Here is a 22,550-nt window from a genome sequence, read left to right as displayed (position 1 = left end):
TTTAAATCCTATATCCCATTACAGTTACTATGTGTGGTTTCTAATGAACACATTTGCTCTGAGCTGATGAAATGACACATTTCACTGAAATCACCTTAATCAGGTTTAAATACAAGATCTGAACATGGATCAAGATGTATGAATGGTCAGAGGCCATTTTCCTGTTACTTCAGTGTCAATTCTTATTCATTTTGGAGTTACAATGCATCCTTTCTGTGAAAAGATGTTGATATTGTCACATATGTCAAGAAATACAACAGTTTTGCTAAACGTTATGAAGTATGTCAGCCTTTGCAAGACAATGTATTTAATAATGTATTAAACAACTGAAAGCAGAATGAAATGATATTTACTCATTCAGCAACACGATCAGTCATTCAGACTATTTATATACAGTACTTACTATTTTGTTATTGATCTGCTGCCCCCAAGTGGACAAAAGTGGAATCAGGTTTTAATTTAAGCAACTTCAGCCAAGTTAAATCTGAATCTATTGACCTTCGTGCCTCCAGTGGATGATAAAAATACCATAGAATCTTATGTTATTATTGTTATTTTTTAAATTTTTTTTTGGGAGGATCAGTGTTTGGGGTGGTGGAAGCTGCAATAAAACCGTTGAACTGTAGCACTTTTCACCATGTTTCTTTTTTTTAATGAATGAATAAACACAAATCAAAATGACGCAACCTGCGCCGTTGTCACCGACGTAAACAGGTGCTTTGTGCGTGTGCTGTCAGCTGTGTTGCTGTGACGTATTTCCGCCTTTGGGACTCATTTGTAAATCGTTCTTCAGCAATTTTCTTCCAATATCCCCTCGACATTTCAACGGTTTTATTATTAATAATTCTGTTATTTCGGACATGATAGTGACTGACACGCGTTTTGTTTTTGCAGTCGGAACCAGAAACGAGCGGAACCTCCGTTTCCATCTCGTCACTCTCCATGAAGTCGCTTCCGGGCGACAGGTTGCCAGCAGTAAACATGGCGGCGGAGCTGCTGGAAACAGTGGACAGACTTCAGTCCCGACTCCTGGAGAGTCCGGAGCCGCGAAAGGTAACGAGTGTCCGGATAAAGACGGACACGGATTATTTCTTTTAAACTGGCGAACATTTGCCGTTAGGCGATGGTTTGACTCCGCAGCGTAGAAAGAAGCCGAGGGCCGCGGCAGGTCCTGAAAGTCGCAACGGGTTTTAAATGCTGCATTTACGTGCCGTCTCCGAGCTCCGGGTTATGAGAACTATCGCCGGAACGTTACGTTGAACTGATTTTGGTTATGAAATATAGATGAACTAATTCCTGGAACGTCTGCAGCCACATGTTGCAGCCCTGGTAAATGATATAAACTGAACTGAATAACTCTACTTCAGTGTTCGTCATCATAGAAACAATATAGATACATAAATAAGAATACATAACGCAGTAAGTTTAACTCCTGTTATCTGTATTATTGAATCAAGTGACATGAATGTACTGCAACAGTAACAACACGTTCATACTTTGTTGTAATGATCAAAGCCAGTAAAATGTGTTTCAGCAATTAGATTGAAGCGTTTATTTTTTAAAATCAGACTGCTCATTGTTATGAGTTGTTTGACGGTCAAACTGAAGCATTAAATGGCCGATATGACGGTGAATCCACACTTTTGACAAATTAACATCCTTCAGAATAGCTCATTCTTTAAACTGCTTTAATCAGTAAACATTATACAAATTCTCGCACCCTTAACAACGTATTAAAAAAACAAACAAACCCAAACGTATACTGGTACACGTCTGTGAGCTTTCACACAGCCAGGAGACAGGTGAAAGTTATGAGAAGACGTTGAGTTTATTATCGTGCATGTTGATTATCACAGGTCACGATGAACGAACGAATCGTCCATCGTGCTAACACGTCCAATAACACGTGAAGGCATCATCCGGAACGTCACTGCAATGGAGAGGTTTTAACTTATGACAATAACGGTAACCGGTTGACGGAAATCTCAGCTAAAGCAAACAGCTGTCAGCTGGATTCACAAGCAGCCCTCACACACACGTTGTCACTTATAACATGAACACACGAACCACGGTGTCATTTCATCATTTCACGCAACTCCGGGCCGTTGTCGCGGTTAGCCGCCGAGCTAACTAGCATTGAGCCAGTCGTCCCGTCGGCCGGAGCTTCGGCTCTGGGCCTCAGGTGAGGAGCTGAAGGTGTTCCAACTTCACTTTGGGTTCCAGTGAAACACCCAGGCACTGTGGGCACATTTTCAAAGAAAACTGACATTCGGAAGCGTTGAAACGGACATTCACGACCCCCCCTTTGTTAATGCTGGAGACAGACAGGCTTTTCAAAACAAAAGCAGCTGTTTGATTGTGGAGTTGAAGTGAAGCCACAAAGTGAAGAAGAGATAAATAATTCCAGTGTCCCCCACCAAGTCTGCATTAAACTATGAACTATCCGCCTGAATAAGAGCTGCTGCTCAGTTCAAGTCAATGTTTTAGTTTGTTCTCAGTTCTTATCAGTATTCATCAAACAGAACGAAACATATTTCCCTTTGTTGGGTCATTGAGACTTTGATAAAATGATAAATACAATTACATTTACGTTAACACTTACTACAGACACAACAGCACGAGTGTGACCTCTGAATATCTGATTGTACAACCAATTTGTTCCTATTTTTGGAAATATTTTGTTCTTCGTGTGATGTACTATTATCATTTAATCTCTCTCAAATGTCCCAAGCCAATTCTAGATATTTGTATTTTATGCATTTTGCACAACCTCCTTCATTTCTCCATATGTCTTGTAAAATATTTATTTAATACCATTAATGACGTTTTCTTTTTCTCTCCCAGCTGCTGAAGACTCTGAAACGTCTCGGGGAGCTTCCAATGACTGTGGACATTCTGGTGGTAAGAACATGGCCTCCATGTGGGGTCACATGTTTGATCATTTAGTCCAGTGACGCCGACGAGCTGCAGAGTGTTTACGACAAATCAGAGGTCTGACTGTCTGACTTTCATTTTTGTTTTTGAATTTTAAAATATTCACCAACAATCCAGTCTTACTCTTCCTCACCCACCCCACAAGTTCCGTCCATGGTCTTACATCCCGCACGCGTGATCACTCACTCTCCTCATCTCGCAGGAAACTGGAGTCGGGAAGACTGTGAACTCGTTTAGGAAACATGAAGTAGCTGCAGATGTGGCCAAAAGCCTCGTGGCCAAATGGAAGAAACTGGTCCCTCAGTCTGCAGACAGGTACGTTCGTTCTGCAGCCGTGTTCTGTTCTGTTGCCGTGAACTTCCCTTTCCTTCTCTTTCCCCCTCAGCGGCGTCGGCATCGGTTTGTGTTCTCTGATGACTCTTCAGAGTAAAACACGCTGTGTCGGCATGTGCGCCGTGTGTGTTTGCAGCTTCAACACACTGAATTTACGCTTCCAGAGCTGATAATGTGCAGAGAAAGTTTCTGACGTAATAGAAGGATGTGTTGAGAGAGAGAGAAAGAGGACAGCTGTTATCAATCTATTCAAACAATAACAAGCATGAGAACGTCTCGTAGCGGTGCAGGAGAGACAGACACGTTCTGTGCAGGGATCGTTAAATGTTCTGTGTCGGTGAAATAAAGCAGACGAGGTCGAGGGGGCGAGATTAAACTCGTGTGTGTGATAGGTATGAGCTAATGCTTCTTGTTTCACATTCACACACTTGTTCCTGTTTGTCTGGTGTTTTATCAGGAAAGAGAGTAAGAGAGTTCATCCCACTGTAACTCTGCCTTCTGGTTGAGTGGAAATCAAACATTGCATTTCATTCATTTCATTTGAGCAGAAAGTCGTCTGGAAGGTTCCGTTTTGTTAGCTAGATAATTACATAAATGTGTCTCCTGTCCTGGATCGTTTTGCTTGTTAATTTAAAAATGCTCATGTTGTTTTTTTCTCTGAATTTCCTGTGATATGAATGTTTCTAATATTTACAAAGCTGTCGGGGACGTTGACACATGAAATGTACGTTTATGTTCTAACAACAGACCTGCCAGCATCCACGCCACTAAAGACGCATCGCGCTCAAACACACACCTCCGAGGCTCAGAGACTGGTCATAGACGTGCCCGTGAGCCCTCCCCCGAGGAAGAGCCCTCCTACATGGAGGAGGAGGAGGAGGCGGAGGAGGAGGAGGAGGAGGAGGAGAAGGGCTATCACACAAACTACTCTCCCTCGCCTCCACAGCACGAGCGGTACAGTTCACCTCAACGCTACCAGTCCGACGAGTACGAGAGCCCCGAGCCCAGCCCTCCCCCTCCTCCTCCCCGAAAAGAGCCCCGACACACAAAGCCCAACAAAGACCGAAACAGGGACGAGCCGCAGCGGCACGTGCAGATGAGCGGCGGCGGCAGCGAGGGGAAGAACCGAGGCGCAGAGAGAGAACGGAGTCCGCTCCAGAAGGTTTCTGCCAAGCACAGCAGGAAGTCGGAGAGCAGGAGGGAGGAGAAGAAGAGAGGAGGAGACGATGGTAAGGGTGTGTGTTCGCTGACAGAAAAAGTCAGCGCCCAGCAAAGGCTCATTGTGTTTGCCTCTCTGTCGCCAGGGAGACCGCGAGCAGCCAGGGACTCGCCTGTCAAGGACGAAGAGGAGGTCTTTGAGACGCCCACCATGTCCTTTGAATCCTTCCTCACATACGACGCCCCGACGGCCATCAAGAAGAAGAAGAAGCCACCGTCCTCTTCCTCCTCACACAGTCGTCTGTCTCACTCTTCCCCCGCCTCCGTGTCGTCTTCCCATCACACACGCACCACGCAGCCTGCCGCCTCCTCCTCCTCCTCCAAAGGGAGCAAAACCAACGGCACTCAGAGCACCAAGCGGTCACATTCAGGCTCCGGGTCGGGTGCGCCGGAAAAACCGGAAAAACGCAAACGGGTAAGAAGCTCTCATCTGGTGCGAGCGGTGAATGGCGGGCTGATGTCAGTGCGTGTGTCTCAGCAGGTGGTGGAAGCCGTTCCGACTCTTCCGGAAATCCCTCTGCCAGCGATTCAGCCCAATTACAGACCGCTGCCCTCCATCGACCTCACACCCCTGTCCCCCCAGAGACGGAAAGGTACAGACTTCCCAAACCTGTGTATGTACAGTTGACTGAGTACATACTAGTATCCCATTGAGTGTTAAATGGAATGAGTCAGTTTATTGATGAGGAGTCGTCCACATGTTCATTGTCTCCAGCTGTTTGTATTCTAGATGTTTCTAAAGATTTTATTTTGCCAGTTCAACTCAGTTTGGGTGTTGGCGCAAACTGTATTTTTGCCCCCACCGTGATGGTTTGTCCCTCCCTCTTCCAGTTCCCGTCTTAAACGATGAGGAGGACGCCGGGTTCACCGGGAAGCGATTCAACTCAAAGATGGTGGTCTACTCTGGGTCGAAGACGTCCTACCTGCCCAGAATGATGACTCTGTACGAGCAGTGCATCCGCGTGCTGCAGAACAACATTGATTGTGAGTAACGCTTATAGCCTCCAGCAGATGGCGCCGTAGCGCTCTGGAACACATAGGTGTTTGTAACCCTCTGAGCCAAAAGCTGCCGTTCATCCACGTACACTTTTGAACGGCTTCATATCCAGATGTTAATCACATGTATATGTGTTCCAGTATTGGCGCGTTTGATTTTATTTCCATCTGGATAGTTGCTCTGGTGAGCTCCACCCGTCTGGGACGTGAAGATGGATAACGCACAGTGCTCAGATGTGATAGTGAGTGTCCGTGTGCTTTCAGCCATCGCTGAAGTGGGTGGAGTTCCATTTGAGATCCTGGAGCCAGTTCTGGAGCGATGCACTCCAGAGCAGCTGTATCGCATTGAGCAGAGCAACCAGGTGACACACGCACACGCACAACGCACGTCACAGCGGGAGACTTCACGCCTTCTGGACTTCCTGTAACTTCCTGCCTCGTTCTCGTCCCAGTGGTTCACTGAGGACTCTGACGAGCTGTGGATGCGTCATTGTCAGCGTGACTTTAAGCGCGAGTCGCCGCAGGAGTACGAGTCTTGGCGGGAGATGTACCTGAGGCTGCACGACGAGCGCGAGGCGCGGCTCCGCATGTTGACCCAGAACATCAGCTCTGCACACGCCAACAAGCCCAAAGGTGCGACCCCGCTCAGACCAACCTGCTGACAAGTTTGATCAGGAGGTCCTAAACCGGGCCTCGTCTTGTTGTTGTTGTCGTCGGCAGGGCGGCAGGTTAAGATGGCGTTTGTGAACTCTGTCGCTAAGCCACCGCGTGACGTCCGCCGCCGGCAGGAGAGGTTTGGCACCACTGACGGCTCCTCGACAGCCTCCACTGCCGCCGCCGCCCCCCATCAAGTCAGTGGGACATTGGGGATCAAATCACGATTTGAGTTGTTGCGACTATAATTATTTTTAGGCACACGTGGAAATATTATTTTAATATTATGAATGATCTTCATGACCTCATGTCTCCTTTCAGAATCAGGCCAGTTCACACCAACTCCTCGTCCTCCTCGTCCTCCCATCAAAACCCCCCTCCCAGCGTGTCGCGTTCCTCTGCTCCCTTCGTGGGGGGGGCAGCAGCAGGAGGACACGCCGCCCCGCGACAAACCACAGGTCAAAAGTAAGTGTGTGTGAGCTCGGAGAATCTTTTGAACCCTTTTACTGTGGCACTCACGCAGGCGTACTTTGGAGTACCGTAATTACACGACTATTTGCGCATCAGAAAACATTGAAAAGTTTGTGAAAGCTGACTGTCACTGGGTTCCTCTACCTGGTGTGAAGAAGGAGAAAAAGGCCCGTCGGTTCCTGAAAGTTGACAGCAGCCATGTTGCTGTCATTACGGTAATCCCATTCACTCTGTTTCCTTGTGAATGACAATGACAGCAATTTGACTAGTCTCAGCTTTCAGGGACTGAGTGTTTTCTGATTAATTACGGTACTCCAACGTATGCTAGCATGAATGTATCAACGGTGACACCATCGGAGGGAAGCTACCGATGTTTGCGGAGGTAATGAATGTCTCATTTGTTGTTTTGTGGTTTGTGTTCTGGCAGAAATCGCCCCCATGATGGCCAAAACTATCAAAGCATTCAAGAACAGATTCTCCCGTCGATAAGATAAGAGACTGAATGTACTTCTTTTTTTATTTCAAACATGTTTTTAAATTTATGTTTCAGATTTACTGGAGACCCCTCCACCACACACACACACACACACACCCCACACACCATCATGTTTATGAACCAAACATATGAACGTTTGGTGGCATTTTTCTATTTAAATTATAAAATCTGTTTTGTCTTTTAAGTATTTAAACTACGACCAGTGGACGTCAGTGTCAGCATATACAGGAAACAAAGGACACAAACTTTTTTTTTCTCCCCCCCAATTTCTCCAGGAGAATCGTTTTGAAGGGATCTCTGCACAGAAAAACAAACAAAAAAAATCACTGTTGTTTGTTTCACTCGTGAGGGAATGATCCAGAACATCAGGAAACACACACTTTGGTTCGTCCTTTAACTGTATGATGCCTGTTGGACTCCACCTGACGTCATCTGGCTGGTCAAAGCTTTTTAGAAAGACAAAACACGAGGAACCTGACGTGTTTTGCCTTGTGCATTTTTAACCGTGTGGGGGCTCAGACGAGGTCATCGAACTGCACAAACACCATTGTGGTCTGGTTTCAAACTTCCTGCAGCATTAGATCATGTTTCCCTGCTGTCAAATGTGCACGTTGCTGTTTATTTCTGCTTCACTGTGACAAATAGCTCTGAGTCCTGACGAGGCTGCAGGAAGCAAAAACCAAAATGAGGAAAATAATAAGGAGGAAATGTTGTTGGACGTCTGGAGCTACAATGAAATCTACAATGTTGATGAATTGTATTTATTACTTATATTATTTACTGGGACTTGGCACCCCACAACTCGGGCCCTAAAGGAAGTAGATGAAAAACTGTAATTTTATTAGATTTTAACAAATGTTATATGGTCATTTTTATTAAAATTGACTTTTTGCCCTTTAAGCTGGTGTGTGTGTGTGTGTGTGTGTGTTTGTTGTGTGTGTGTGCTGGTATCTGTGGCGAATTTTTCACCTTACAGGATTTGACATGTTCAATAGTTAAAGTTTGAGCTAGATCTGGTCGTCTTCAAAGTAAAACCATTTAATTACTGTATCCATAAATACACAAATGGACACACCACAAAGATACAGTAATGTGTCTGTGGACCAAATAGTCATTACAATTTAATACAATAATACAGTTGCATTTTGATAATGTACATAGTATGTAATGTTCAACTATAAGCTTGTTCAGAGATTTTTTTCCCCCTCCTCTATAAAATAAAGCATAAAACCATCAAGACTTATTTAAGCTGTGTCAGTTCAATGTGAATACTACCAAAATGAGTTAATAAAGTGACGCATCATAGGTGGAAGTAAATAACAAAAAAAATCAAATTGTGGAAATATCAGGAAATGAGGTCACAAATCAAACTCTTTCCTACCTATCAAGACGTAGGATTTTTCTTTATCAGAGCTTAAATAAATCTGGAATTTTCTTCATTTGCAATATATATGTTTTCAATGAAAACGGTTAGTCGTCGTGTTTTATTTTGAAACTTTGAAGAATTTTAACCCGGAAGTATTATATTTGTGTATCACATGACACAACAGAAAACACTGGACGTTTAGAGTGAAACTCGCCGTGTCTCTGGAGAGTCCCTGTGGCTCAGAGGTGCCTCCGGTGTCTCTGCGGGCAGTTTGTGACAAAAAGCACCGACTCCAGCTCCAGCATGTCCGGTCACGGCCACGGTCACGGTCACGGCGACGGCTGTGGGTGTGAAGGCGAGCACGAGCCGGCGGAGCGGGGCCTGGAGTACGGACTGTACCGGCGGATCGACCTGGACAAGCTGCAGTGTCTGAACGAGAGCCGGGAGGGCGACGGCAGGCTGGTGTTCAAGCCGTGGGACAAGCGCACCGAGCGGGACAAGGTAACCGCCCGTAGGCGCCGCGGACCGGTGGGGAACAGACCGGCAGAGCACCGGGGTGCTGGCTGCCTGTGTGCCGCCAGCGAGTGCAGCTGTGCGGGGAGGAGGGTTCCGTGAAGCTCCGCTGGCTAACAAACCGAGGTTTGATGACTGGGATCCCCAATAGTTGCCCATTACCCGGGGACTTAAGTAAACCGTGTATTTTATCCTTTTTAAACTAAAACGTATCAAAACGTTTGTTTCAATCTCCATAACTGAAGCCTGCAGCGTTAAAAAAATTCAAAATCTTACAATATAAAATAAATGTAACTTTATTTGAATTAAGTTACCTGAAAAAAAAAATGTTTCCATGATATTTTAATCTTGATTTGAACTAGTCCATCTCATGCAGCCATATTACAGGAAAAATACACAACATGGGTAAACATATACGGTATTAAATACCACAGTGTGCTCAACTGAAATCATAACTTAAAGACTAAATGATATATATACTATAAAGTCACTGCATAATTGTCTGCTTATAGTCTGCTCCATCTCAAGGCAGTTGCTCGTTGTTATTTAACTTGACTGAAATGAAGGTAACCTTCTCTAAAATGAAATGAATATGCAGAAACTCTCTCTCCTCCAGTTTGTGGAAAGTGATGCAGATGAGGAGCTGCTGTTCAACATCCCGTAAGTTCACTCTTTTATCGTCGTTTCTAATACAAACCTCACATTTTTACATTTCTCCTGCAGGGACATGTCTACTTCCTGCTTTGCTCCCTATGCACACACTCACAACACGCGCTGCATGTCTTTGATTTTCCTATGAAATGTGTGTGTGTGTGTGTAACTCCACACCAGAACTACTGGTTGCAATTTTAATGTTTCACTTCTCAACGTTTACATGCGGTGAAAGACAAAGCCGAAGCCAAGCCGCCCCCCACGCCCCCAGCGTCTCATGTGTCATGTCATGTGTCATCTCTTTCAGTTTTACAGGCAGTGTGAAGCTTAAAGGCGTCATCGTCGCCGGAGAAGATGACGAATCTCATCATCCAGCCGGAGATACGACTGTGAGTGTTGGGTCCGAGGTCATTGTCACACACATACTGAAGGCGCGGAGGGGGGCGTGGTCTTATTCTTCACAGTAATAGTCAGAAATGTCCGAGCTGCAGGTCTGTGAAATGATTCTTTTGTTGTGTGACTTTAGGTACAAGAACATCCCTCAGATGTCCTTCGACGACACCGGCAGAGAACCCGAACAGGCCTTCAGACTCAACAGAGACCCCCTCAGCTCAGCTGGGAGTATCCAACCAAGTGAGAAGAAACCTTAAACTGATGGTGATCACCACATATGTTCCAGCTCAAAAGGAAAAGTTTGGGAAACCTGGACCAGTTTGGGGCTTTTAGATGTGCAAACACAAGAGACAAACAATCATGACTTTCGTGGACAGTGAGTGTCTAATGTGTAATTCACTCTAAGGTCATCCTTTTCTTGCTAGGATAGCGCGTTTTTCCAACGTCCACCATCTCTCCATCCACATCTCCAAGAACTTTGCGCGCAGAGAGCACCCGTGTCTACTACATCGGCCTCAGAGGAGAATACTCTGAGGTCAGTCGTCATTGTGCAACAACATCATTGTGTGTGTGTTTTACTTACTACTCTCTGATTATCTGAAGTGGCAGGTTGATTGATTCGCTCTTCTGGAAATAAGATGGAAGGTCATGACCGAAAATAAATTAGAGTAGTGAACGAAGAATTGAGATCCAGCAGGACAATAGAGCGGACTTCACCTCCTGCACCATGTTATCACTGTCACCAGGGTGATGAAGGCGTTGGTTGTTTCATAAAATGAGCAATATTGTTGGACTGTCTGGGAGCTTCTGTCAGCTTCTGACTGTATGTGGTTCGTCTTATATGAGACTCTCTGCTGAATTATGAAAAATAGAAATATATCAAGTATTTTTCACAGAAATTATGTTTTTTATGGTGGTGTCCTCTGTCGGTCTGCTCTCTGACTCCTTTCCAGGCTCACAGGCATGAAGTGACCATCTGCAACTATGAGGCGACGGCGAATCCCACAGATCACAAAGTGGAGAGCATCATCCCGCAAACCAACTTCATTTCCTGAGCACTTCGGAGAGCTGAGACGAGAGGAAGCGCCATGGGGGTTTCCGTGGCGTCTGCTGACGGCCACGGATGCGGGTCAAAGACGAGCGCATTGCTGTTAACGTGCAGGTTGGCCGAGCGTGACCGGGACTGAACGCTGAAATGTGAGGACCAGCGGTGTCACTGTTTGTGTGGCAATAACGAGTGACGGCTTGAAGAATGGGGCTTAACGCTTTATGAATGCAAAGTCTGCTACTTTATACACCTGTCACCTGTTGTGAAAGAAAGTGACAGCTGAAATTAAACTGATGAAAATAAAAATGACAAGGTTCCCATTCATTTTGAGTTGCAAACGTGAATCCCAGAGCTTTTTTTAAAAATATACTGGATGATTTCAGTGACAAATTACAGAAGAATTGAAGTGGTTGATGTTTTTAATTGAACCGTTCTGCCATCTGGTGGGTAGAAGTGGGACTGATCCTATGTTTTTTCACTGTTAAAAAAAACACACATTTCCTCAAAGGGAAACATTTAAGCAAACCAATAAGTAAAGTCTTCTGGAACGGTTCAGGTTTGCTGTTTGTTCTTTGTAATTCCGTTAAAACATTGAAGATTGTTGTATGTCGGATAACTTTTTCTTTATACCAGCGATTTAGTCACTGCTCATTTTTCATATTGAATTTATCTACAAAGGTTTCAAACAGCCAATTTTTAAGTACTTTGTAAGATGAATAAAAAATACATCACTTTTTTATAAGATGCTGTTTTCGAAGTCATCAGTCAGTAGATCGATACTAGATAGTTTATTAATCTCCAAGAGAAATTCACATTAGCACGGAACGTTTAATAAAATAATTCCTTGGATCTACACAAAAACTGGTTAAAACGTGTTTTGACGTTTCTACATAACTTTAACATTCGTAACTTCCGTTAGGTGTTTATTCGCACCATGGAATAAAAAGCACAACAATAGCTGTACTTTGATTCCATCGTGGATTATAATTATGAGCGGAAGGGCGGGGTGTGTGGTGACGCCATCACGCACGGCCACGCCCCCTCCCTGTTTGCGGACTGTAGCGGAAGTTCCGCTCCCGTCGTGAACTGGACAGCAAAGCGGTGAGTGGATCAACGTCTGTCGGCTAGTGGGCCGCGGTTGTAATTTTCACCACTTTCTCCCGGTCCAAGGCGACTTGCTTCGGGGCTGTTTTGGTGCTTGAGCAGTAGCCTGAAATATCACCCGTATTTGGCGTGTAAAATTGGCGTCCTAGCGGTGACCCAAGGTAGAGAACTGACACCGGTGGGAGACAATACAATTGTGTGTGTTAGCTAGCAGCACTTGCTGGTACTAGCTGGTTTATTGTTCAAGTATGTGTATGTATCTATGTGTGTGTGGTCTGTGCGTGCGTGCGCGCGCGTGTGAGAGAGCGCGATATAACCGGGATTAAATCCCGACTGCGACGGCTGGAGTCAGTCAGATGGTGTATTTTTTTTTCGCGGGGGGCTTTGGTGAACGCTGAATGCCATCACTGCTGCTGCCGAGGAGGATGGTTGTAAACCATTGCTAATGTTCAAACATTCACTTTCTTCCCTCTCGTTCCTCTTCGTGTTTAATATTTACACAAATGCCCATTTTCATGCTTTTTCCTTTTGGTAGCATCGCTGTTGCTACGCTAACTAGTTGAAGTGTGCTCCTGGAGTGCAGTGCTGCTAGCTTGCTAGCTTTTAACTTCATCAGCAGCAGGCGGAGAGCAAGGTTAGCTGAGTGTGTGTGTGTGTGTGTGTGTGTGTGTGTGTGTGTGAGAGAGAGAGAGAGGGAGGAGGAGGAGGGTGCCCATCACTCAGTGCCGCATATTATCCTGTTGTTTGCCAGCCGTCCGTGGCCATCGGACAGGACAGATGTCTGCAGCTGGCTGTTGGTGTGTGTTTGAGCCTGCTCACACTGTTTTCCTCTTGCTCTCATTGAAGTCATGCCAGGCAGGACACTCGTGATGTGCTTTTAATTGGCTGCAGCCCAGATCACATTTGGCTTTCCCCTTCTCCTTCTTGCTCTGCGCCACCTAACATCCAATCTTAGAGACTGTTCAAACATAAATCTGACATTGTTACCTGTTGTTGTGTTTCTAGTCTTGTGCTGGGGGAAATAAAAAGAAAGAAATTGAATGTGATTTCAACTGTGCTCATTCATGTATGAAGCCACTTTTAAGATGAACTCAGGCTTTAGTTGTCCCACAGTGGGGAAACTTCCGGCATTACTGTAGGAAAGTGGTGTGTGCAATGTTTACAGGTAACGAAATACTCTACACTAAGTTAGCATTCAATACACACAATATGTACAAGATATTATACACATTTACATGATAATGATAGTGATGATCTATTGCACATAGTGAAGTTTACAGTTTAAGTTACCCCTGTGTTATCTCACATTAATTGAAATTACAAATTCAATTTGAACAGTAAACAGTTAGCTTCAACACTAATCTGTGTCAGCTAGTTGTTTGCTGATGGTAGTAAAACTAAAGAAAGGACTCAATACTGATATATTTAGGCAGTGGGTGTGTCTTCCATAGCTTCATTGATTGTATCCAAAACAGATACTTCATATATCTTGATGACCGTCACTGTTTTGATGGTGAGTCAGTCGAATGTTCTTAAGTTCCCCGGTGGGCTGATGTTTCCACTGAGCTGCGCCTGCATCGTGAAGGTCTTGTCAGAAGCCGTATGTGATTAGATTTTCATGCCAGTAAACATGAACGCACTTGTTTTTTTCAGAGCCAACCTGAATTGGTCGATATGCAGCTTGTGCCCAGCTGAGCACTATTTTTAATCAGCAGCCTCCTCCAGAGGCGCAGAGTGAACCATTGTTTCCCAGAGAATGCTCTGAAACCTGTGTTTCATCCTGGCACTGTGGTGAGGGAGCATTGTATCTGTCAGCTGCCCAAAAACAGGTGGGGAAAAAAGATGTTGTGAAGCCACATTTGCATATTTTGGGAAGAGCCTGTTCTACCGCTTAAAAACCGATTGTAGCACGCTCCTTCGGTCCGCCATCTCTGACACCTCCACGCTCACGTGCTGTCACAGCAACGCTCTGGTTCTCCGTGTTCCCTTTTAGCTAAATTACATTTGGTTGAATTAGAATTTGGTGCCAACGAATGCGCATTTTAATCATTGGCCGTGTCACATTTTGGATGTGTCACATGCTGAAACAGATTAAAATCTGCAGCTAACAAGGACTGCTCCTCTTCACGTAGTTTGACGCTGTTAAGAACGTACCAGGAACTGTGCTTTGTGCCATAGGAGGTGGTTTCCCCATGCTTACCGTTACTGTACAGCCATTACTCATTTATCAAGGGTCAGTTCACGAGTCTTTTGTCCACATTTTGGACTCTTCAATCTGCCTTCTGCAGGCTGTTGATGTGACCTTCAACTGATAATTAGTCACCAATAAACTGAGCAGCCATTTTGCGCCTCGGTCATAACAGCGGTGGAATCTCTGACACTCATAAAGTATAATCCCAGTTTACACATTAACCTTCCAGACATTTTAACGGTCTCCTCGTGCTTATTAACCAATCAGGCTGCACGCTGTCTCACCTGCATCATCTCCCATCATCAGGAAGTCGAAGGGCGTTCACTTCTCGACTCGACAGTAACAGAGGTTTTCATGCTGTTATCGTTGGCAGACTCACTGTGCAGCATAAGGGAGAATACATTAAGAGGGAGGTGGAGGAGGTGTGTGTGTGGTGGTGGTGGTGGTGGTGGGGAGGGGGGTGTTTAGTTAATGAGTCTGCTCCCTTGCTGACCGCAGAAACCTGCCCGACACATAAACACATGAATCACAGCTGCTCTTTCAGGTTTGGCGGCGGCGTCATTGTGTTTCTGTGTTTTATAACTCTGTGTGTGTGTGTTGGGGGGGCGTGCTGCACTGATAACTAGCCAGAGTTGTAATGGTCAAACAGAGCTGTTCATTGTTTTTTGTTCATGACGTCGGTTGGGGTCCGACTGAACTACGGTACAGCAAACATCGCTTCAAATGTCTGCGGTTCCCAGACTGGGACAAAAAAATGTGTTATTCAGGGGGTCATCGTCTTTGACCAGTGACATTTCAGCGAAACCACTGATCAACTGAGATTTCAAGAAGGAATTATGTGAAATAAACCGGTGAGAAATGGGGGACATGAGGATATAATGTTGCAGCAATGTGCTGCTTTTACAACATTTGTAATAATGTTGGAAACAAAACCTTAATGACACGGTGTTTCCCCACGATAATGGGAATCAAACAAAAGACCAAGTCAAACATAAAAGATGTGTCATTGAAAGGATTTGTTTCCGTTTTTTGTTTCCCTGAGCTTGCACAGTTCACTAGAGAGACAACGTCTCCAGTTGAACGGGATGTAATCAAATGGCTCCAGAGCGTCAGGCTGATGTAATAAAAGAATGATGGGAGGTGTTGTGGATCAGCTGGTATCTGTTATCCGTAGCATTAAAAACATTCCTCATGCTCAGAAGGCTCCAGAGGAACATTGTCTCCTTTAACCACAGGATCTGAAGAATCCAAATGGATTCCAACGCTTCCATCTACTTGTTGAATACTTAATGTGGAGGCTTGACAAGTCAACTTAGTCCAACCGTCTGGCAATGTCAGTTTGTGCGTATGTTCTATACTCCTGCACGCAAGACAGCATGTTTCATATGTAGTCAGCTGACTTCTGCTTTCCGCTTGTCTCCCCCGCTGCAGCACCTCTTAACAGTGTATGTGTGGCAACAACATGTCTGTGCCGCTGCTCGCCGAGGCTGTGACGGTGTCCCGGGGCGGAGAAGGAGACCGCAGCGGTAAGCGAAAGCGACAAACACCCAACAACGCTCTTTCATTTCACGGTGTAAAGCACCTTAGCAACACTGAGACAGGATGGAGAATCAGTGTCTGAGCTCAAGGCCACCGCTTTCAGCTCCACTTCTGCTTCTATCGCTTCTCTTAAATCGCCAAGCCACTGATCAGCGAGGACGTGATTTCAGGCACATCTGATGGTAACAAAGGTCAACGGACTTTAGGAACAAAAGTGTCATCTTGAATTCTGAGAACTGACTTTTTCCAGCTTTTGTCTCCATGTTACTGTGAATGTGAATCCACCTGTAGCCGAATCTTAGATAAATGCTGTTTTGTTGCACAGCTGGAACGGAGCGTGAAAACTAAAGGGATGATCAGTCGAGGGAGGGTTGTTAAGTATCAAATCACACGGTCGTTAATTTCAGCTCTGAATATCATCAAACATCACATGAAAGAGTATTTAGAGCTGATAAAGTCTGCGGGCGTGTCTGATTTGAAGCCAACAGGCGCTGGGTTGCCAGCACGTTAAATTGTTGTTATCCACTTTCTCTGCAGGGAGGTGTGTGTGTGTGTGTGTGTGAGTGTGTGTGTGTGTGTGTGTGTGTGTGTGTGTGTGTGTGTGTGTGTGTGTGTGTGTGTGTGTGTGTGTGTGTGTGTGTGTGTGTGTGTGTGTGTGTGTGTGTGTGTGTGTGTGTGTGTGGGGGGGGTGTGGGTGTGTGGGTGTGTGTGTGTGTGGGGCTTACTTTGGCAGGAATGGGAGATTAGCACCTCTTTTTGAGACAAATATTTAATACCGGTCCGTTGTGCCCGGAGTGTTGCAGTTTGATGGCTTGAAGGTCACAGGTTTATTTTGAAACAAATGGGTTTGAACATGCTGTGCTGCTCACAGGGAGATCACAAGTTTCCTCCCTTCAGCAACTCATGTGTCCAGCGAATTGATGTCAGCAGGATCTCAAGGGCTGATGAATACATCAGGGTTTGGAGGAGAATGTTTGGAATGAATTGTGAACTGTAACGTCTATGTGAACTCTTCTTTTTCCCAGGTGATCTTCCTTCATGGTTTGGGAGACACAGGGTGAGTGAGTGATCCTCCTGTCCATGTTTCCTACTTAACTTTCACAATTTTACCTTGACAAGAGATTTTACATGTGTAAAGGTTCTGAAGAGACGTATAATCCCCTTGGATGTTGTCAAAGAAGAAGACAAACGCTAACATGTTTAAAGTACCAGCTGAATGCTGACAGTTGACTTACGTTCCAACTCTTAACGGACTGACATCGCTCCTTTGTTCATGATGGTGAATAAATTATAGCGGGTGCAGAAATGGGCGTCATGTGAATACCTGTTGATGTTGGCAGGATGCACGGTTGTGTCTTTGTGGAAAATTGACTTTGAAATTGTCGTGTCTTGGTTAAAATGGACTTTTTGCCCTTTAAGCTGGTGTGTGTGTGTGTGTGTGTGTGTGTGTGTGTGTGTGTGTGTGTGTGTGTGTGTGTGTGTGTGTGTGTGTGTGTGTGTGTGTGTGTGTGTTGTGTGTGTGTGTGTGTGTGTGTGTGTGTGTGTGTGTGTGTGTGTGTCAGTCATTGTGTGGAAACTGGATTCCAAACAAAGAACTGCTTTCTCTGTGATTCCTCTCAGGCACGGGTGGGGCAGAAACCCTGACGGAGATCCAGCTGCCGCACGTGAAGTTCATCTGCCCCCCACGCGTGAGTCTTTTTATGTCTCTGATCCATACTTTGTCAGACACTCACCGATCCACTTCTTCTTTGCGGCTAATTGGGAATCTGAATGCAAAAGCAGGTTAGATAGTTTATTGTTGAAGACTGTTGTGTTCTCTCCCCCACAGGCCCCAAATCCCTGTCACTCTCAACATGAAGATGATGATGCCAGCATGGTGAGTTGGCGTGGTGGAAGAGAACGCCTTTGAGCTCAACACTGAATGTTATTGTTTCCCTGGAAACCACAATAACCTCCCATGTTGCCATTGACGACGCTGCGATTGTCTCTATTGATGTTTTTAACCGCTGGCGTGTGCATTTGTGCAGGTTTGACCTCATGGGTCTCAGCCCCGAGTCCCCAGAGGACGAATCTGGAATCAAGAAGGCAGCAGACAACAGTGAGTATTTCAGACATGTCAGGTGGGGTGTGGAGGATCAGTCCACACCGCTTGTTTCCCGTCGCTCTGCAGTTGATAAGGTCAGAGTTCTGTCGGCTCCTCTGCCGACTCCTGCACCGACACCTTAGCTTCCTGTCAGGCCTTCGCTTCCACCTCCTCAACACGGAACATAGTGGCACATTGGAGAGTTGAAGCTCCCCCCTGTGGTCAAAGCGTAGAAAACATGTGACAGGGAGCTGAGTGGAGAGAATATTCAAATTACCACAATCAAACACCAACTGCTTAGTCTTTGCATTAAAATGTTGAAAAAAATCCTTTATGTTGATCAACTTTTCACTACTGCTTCATTCACTACGTATTTATTTGTTTCAAACACCTGCTGTTGAATGTCCCCAGAAAACCCTCTGTGCATCCTGACAGCAGACATCTTATGAGTTCAACACATTGTTGTCAATGAATGATTTAAACCAATAATCTGAGCAGTTAACACGTCTCCCTTCTTGTTCTCCTCCAGTCAAGGCCATAATCGAACATGAGGGCTAAAAATGGAATCCCCCCACACCGTATAATGCTGGGTGGCTTCTCTCAGGTAGGAGTCACAGCCGTGTCCCCCGCTGGCTGCACCGTGTGTCAGGAAAGGTTCCTCTGTGATCAACTTTGTCCCCTGCTTCTTCCCTCAGGGTGGGGCCTTGTCCTTGTACACCGCCTTGACCTGCCAGCATCAGTTGGCCGGGGTTGTGGCTCTCAGCTGCTGGCTACCACTTCACAAGAGTTTTCCCCTCGGTACGCCAACAGTTTTTAGCACAAGGAAATGTCACTTGGGGCTTTTAATTGGGTTAGCTCAAGTACTAGGTGGACTGTTTCAGGCTGTATGCAGGAGGTGTACTTCATCATAGAGAAAGAGAGTGTACTTTAGTAGTGTCACAACAGCATTATAGAAGAAAACACAAAAAGATGTGAATGATTTACTCAAAAGAAACAGATCTTTTGGGTGAATGAACTGTACTGACTCAGTTAGTGAAAAGATTGGTTCATTTTACAGTTCAGCTGAATGCTGCAGATGAACCTGCTCGTTTGTTTGTTCCCCGTTAATGAGTCGACTGACACGAATCACTCACTGCAAACAAAACTTACAATGCAAACGAAACTGAAACAAAACGAAAGAACTGAGTGTACGAGAGGAAGTTTGTGATCCTATCATACGCAGAGAAGGAACTGGTGCGCTGTGTACAGACTAAACATGAGCCCTGAGTGAGTGATGAATCTCTTGAAAGAATCTTTTTACTGAATTGATTCTGCTGATTCAGTATCATCAGGAACAAGGTTCAGCATTTACAAATGAACACACCTTCCATATACAGTCATCTGAATCCTGTGAACGGTGTCGTGTTTCACTGGCCAGTGTGTAGATGTCGTCCAAGCATGTATGTCTCTGCTCCGCAGGCTTCCAATGGCCACAAGAACATCCCGATCTTGCAGTGCCACGGTGAGATGGACGTCATGATCCCCTTGCAGTTCGGCAACATGACGGCAGAAAAACTCAAATCCATAGTCAACCCTCAGATGATCACCTTCAAAACCTACCCAGGGGCTTCCTCACATGTCCTGTCCTCAGGTAACACCGATGTCGTGTCACACACTTGAACATACACGTACGGTTAGTTTAACATTTCACCACTCAGCTTCCTGTAGTACAGATCGTTCCGTGGACTCGACTATACTCTGACAGCTGGTGACTGATGGTGTGTTCCGCTTGCTGTCCCGATTTGGGTCCCTTTTCGTATGCAAGTTGCAGATAGGAAGTTGCCAAAATGGAACCACCCTCCTAACTAGCGTTATCTTACTAGGACAGCATCAGGGTGCTGCATGTGATGTCATGATGTCGTGTTTTCTTTCTTGCAGGAGATGGCAAATGTAAAGGAATTTATTGAGAAGTATTTGCCCCGGATCTGACCTCACCTCATCCCTAGTGTGACCCCATGAGACACTGACCTCTCAACCCTCCCAAACCACCCTGATCTGCCATTCTTCTCCCACAGGAAACAGCCATGAGAGACCCCTCCTCCACACACATTCATGAGATAACGCACTCATTCACACACACACACACACACACACACACACACACACAGATTTGATCCACACTGCTAAACAGAGTGCTTCACATTCAGTCCAAACACTATTTGATCATTTGATAAAACCATGACAAAGATGTTGTAGCGTTCTGAGGGACAAGTGTGGATTCACATTGGAACATTCCTTTCACGTTTAAAACATCTCTCACCATCCTGATCCCCGTCTATCCGCCACTTTTACCTCATTTTGCTTCAGTTTCCGACACGTCTTTACAGCGATCACGCCTTCATGTTTGTAAGACATCTGCTGTTCATCTGTCCATGACCAGTCTGAGTATCTCACCCACCCCCCAGCGGCGTTCGTAGAGCGTGGTCCCGCTGTCTGACTCAGGTGCAGTGACGGTTCTCTGCCCTTTTCTTCACCTGGGGGATCGGACCACAAGTGGACGGTTCTAAGTGCTGGAGCTCAGACCCGACTTTACGATGCACCTCACCTCTACGTAGAGCATCACACCTGTACCTGAGGCATCAGCTGTATGTGGAGCGTCACACCTCCATGTAAAGTGCATAGAGCATCTTACCTGTACATAGTGTCACACCTGTGGTCACACCTTTACGTAAAGTGTTACACCTGAACGTAGGTCGAGGGTCACACCTGTACGTTAGAGCACCACAGCTGTACGTAGAGCGTCTCACCTATGCATTGAGCATCACACCTGTACGTGAAATGCCACATGTGAGTTAGAGCGTCACACCTGAGCAAAGAGCAGTCCACCTGTGGTTGGATCACCTGGGAGCGCACGTAAAAGCCAGGTGAACCGGACCTCAGATTGTTTCCAAACTGTGAAAAACGTGTCCTGCTCTCACATCAGGAACTAAAGAGGATCATTTAAATATGAAGGGTTGGGGGTGAGGCTTCCTTTTTTTCAATGTGTAACAAACTGAAGAAAATTTGAATAAAAGAAAGCCAATTAAATGTTTTTCCACCCTGTGCTATTTCATTTAATGGAAAAAAAACTCAAGCTCAAAGAAAGATTCACCTGCCTGAACCACAACAAACAGTTCAGGTGGTTACAAGCCTGTGCAGACTGCACAGCGTCTGTCCATCGCTTTTCCCCAACAACTTGTCCTTTTTTTCCCCCATTCATTTGCTCAGCGGAATCACCTCTTCATCATCATCATCATTTGAACTGGTTTGTTCATCCACACCACAGTCCCCAAGTTAAAACTGCAATATTCATTCCTGATGGTACAAAAATATGCCTCCCTTCTTACAACGTAACCCACTCACAGTATATTAAAGGTCAGATTCAAACTAAAACATGATTAATGCTCACCTCTACACTGGTCAGATTTTAAAAGTTAAACGCAATGTGAGGATTCAAATGCGTAAAAATTTATCAGGTGTTGTTCTTTTTCCTTTGTGAATGTTAATTTAAGCTTCACTTTTCATGAACCTGATTAATAAAACAAATGGTGGGAAAGGATGACCAACATCTGCTTTGATTGTTGTTGACAAATCCACGAATGTCTGCACGTGTCAAATACTCAGTCTCAGATGCTGCCCTGTGTTCTCTCTGCCTTGCCCCTCCAGTTCTTTTTATTCTAACATGTGTGACAGCGTTGCACTGTGTACTGTGTTTTTACCTGGGTTGTATGTTGTAATTGGTTCATTTTTTGTGTGTTTAACTGATTGACGTTTCATTGTTTTTTTGTTGTCACAGTCACCAACATCCTTTTTTGTGTGTTTATAAAATGATGAGCAGTCAGAATTGTGTTAAAGTGAGACGACCTGTCTCCATTTATTTTGTTTCAAAACACCTGTGTGCAGAATAAATGACAAGAAGAAAAGTACACACAAGTATGAGTGTCTTTGTTTTGTTTTACACACAGAGATGAAACCATCAAGTATTTACATAAAGTAGTAAATAATATACAAAACATTAGCATAGCAGTTGTTTAAACTTATTTATTTTTGTATGAGGGTAAGTCACTATATGTTTAATCATACTGAGTCCAGAAAAATATACAGTATGGTATAACTATGGTATAACGATGAGTTACGACTGTAACTGCGGTTCTATGAGTCCCGGATGGAGGGACGACATAGAACCAGCTCAACACAGCACAGTTGCATTAGACCCGCCCACAGATACCGCGAACCAATGAGCTGACGGGGGCGGGTCTTTATTTTGCTGAGGAAGAAGGAGTTTTTCAATTCAAGCGATCGTCGCCATTTTGAGGCGACAGTGGTGACCGTTGCGTAGCAATTTACCACGTATCACGCATTGTGATTTTTATAGACAATTTTCGGTGGTTTAGAAGCAGAAATGTCTCGATTTCATCATAATCGCGGCGGAATGGGAATGAATTTCCAGCCACGTCGAGGTGGAGGACCCGGCGGCCCGATGCGGGGCGGACTCATGGGAAACCCTCATTTCAGGAATCACCCTTTTCAAAACCAGAAACC

General features: G+C 45.2%; 3 protein-coding genes across 3 annotated transcripts; all 3 read left to right on the top strand.

The window, feature by feature from the left end:
• The first annotated feature begins 981 nt into the window (after nucleotides 1–981).
• LOC144742050 (elongin-A-like) lies at nucleotides 982–7,095 on the top strand. Its single transcript, XM_078624552.1, is given in 12 exon segments — nucleotides 982–1,053; nucleotides 2,845–2,901; nucleotides 3,137–3,249; nucleotides 4,015–4,900; nucleotides 4,967–5,078; nucleotides 5,317–5,469; nucleotides 5,746–5,843; nucleotides 5,934–6,114; nucleotides 6,202–6,361; nucleotides 6,475–6,577; nucleotides 6,579–6,600; nucleotides 7,034–7,095. Coding segments are annotated over 12 exon segments (2,019 nt in total).
• A 1,676-nt stretch (nucleotides 7,096–8,771) lies between these two features.
• On the top strand, nucleotides 8,772–11,080 carry LOC144742056 (PITH domain-containing protein 1-like). Its single transcript, XM_078624557.1, is given in 8 exon segments — nucleotides 8,772–8,969; nucleotides 9,598–9,641; nucleotides 9,940–10,003; nucleotides 10,005–10,021; nucleotides 10,159–10,253; nucleotides 10,432–10,508; nucleotides 10,510–10,560; nucleotides 10,979–11,080. Coding segments are annotated over 8 exon segments (648 nt in total).
• Nucleotides 11,081–15,815: 4,735 nt separating this feature from the next.
• On the top strand, nucleotides 15,816–19,958 carry LOC144742055 (acyl-protein thioesterase 2-like). The gene is given in 13 exon segments (XM_078624556.1): nucleotides 15,816–15,866; nucleotides 15,868–15,894; nucleotides 16,933–16,964; nucleotides 17,528–17,537; nucleotides 17,539–17,576; nucleotides 17,712–17,783; nucleotides 17,935–18,005; nucleotides 18,520–18,542; nucleotides 18,544–18,594; nucleotides 18,686–18,799; nucleotides 19,449–19,592; nucleotides 19,594–19,620; nucleotides 19,908–19,958. Coding segments are annotated over 13 exon segments (711 nt in total).
• The last annotated feature ends 2,592 nt before the right edge of the window (nucleotides 19,959–22,550 follow it).

This window comes from Lampetra planeri, unplaced genomic scaffold, assembly GCF_965212315.1.
Source record: "Lampetra planeri unplaced genomic scaffold, kcLamPlan1.2.h2 scaffold_837, whole genome shotgun sequence".
Classification (NCBI taxonomy): Eukaryota; Metazoa; Chordata; class Hyperoartia; order Petromyzontiformes; family Petromyzontidae; genus Lampetra; species Lampetra planeri.
Note: the sequence above shows the minus strand (reverse complement) of the source record. Positions and strands in the feature narration are given on the sequence as shown.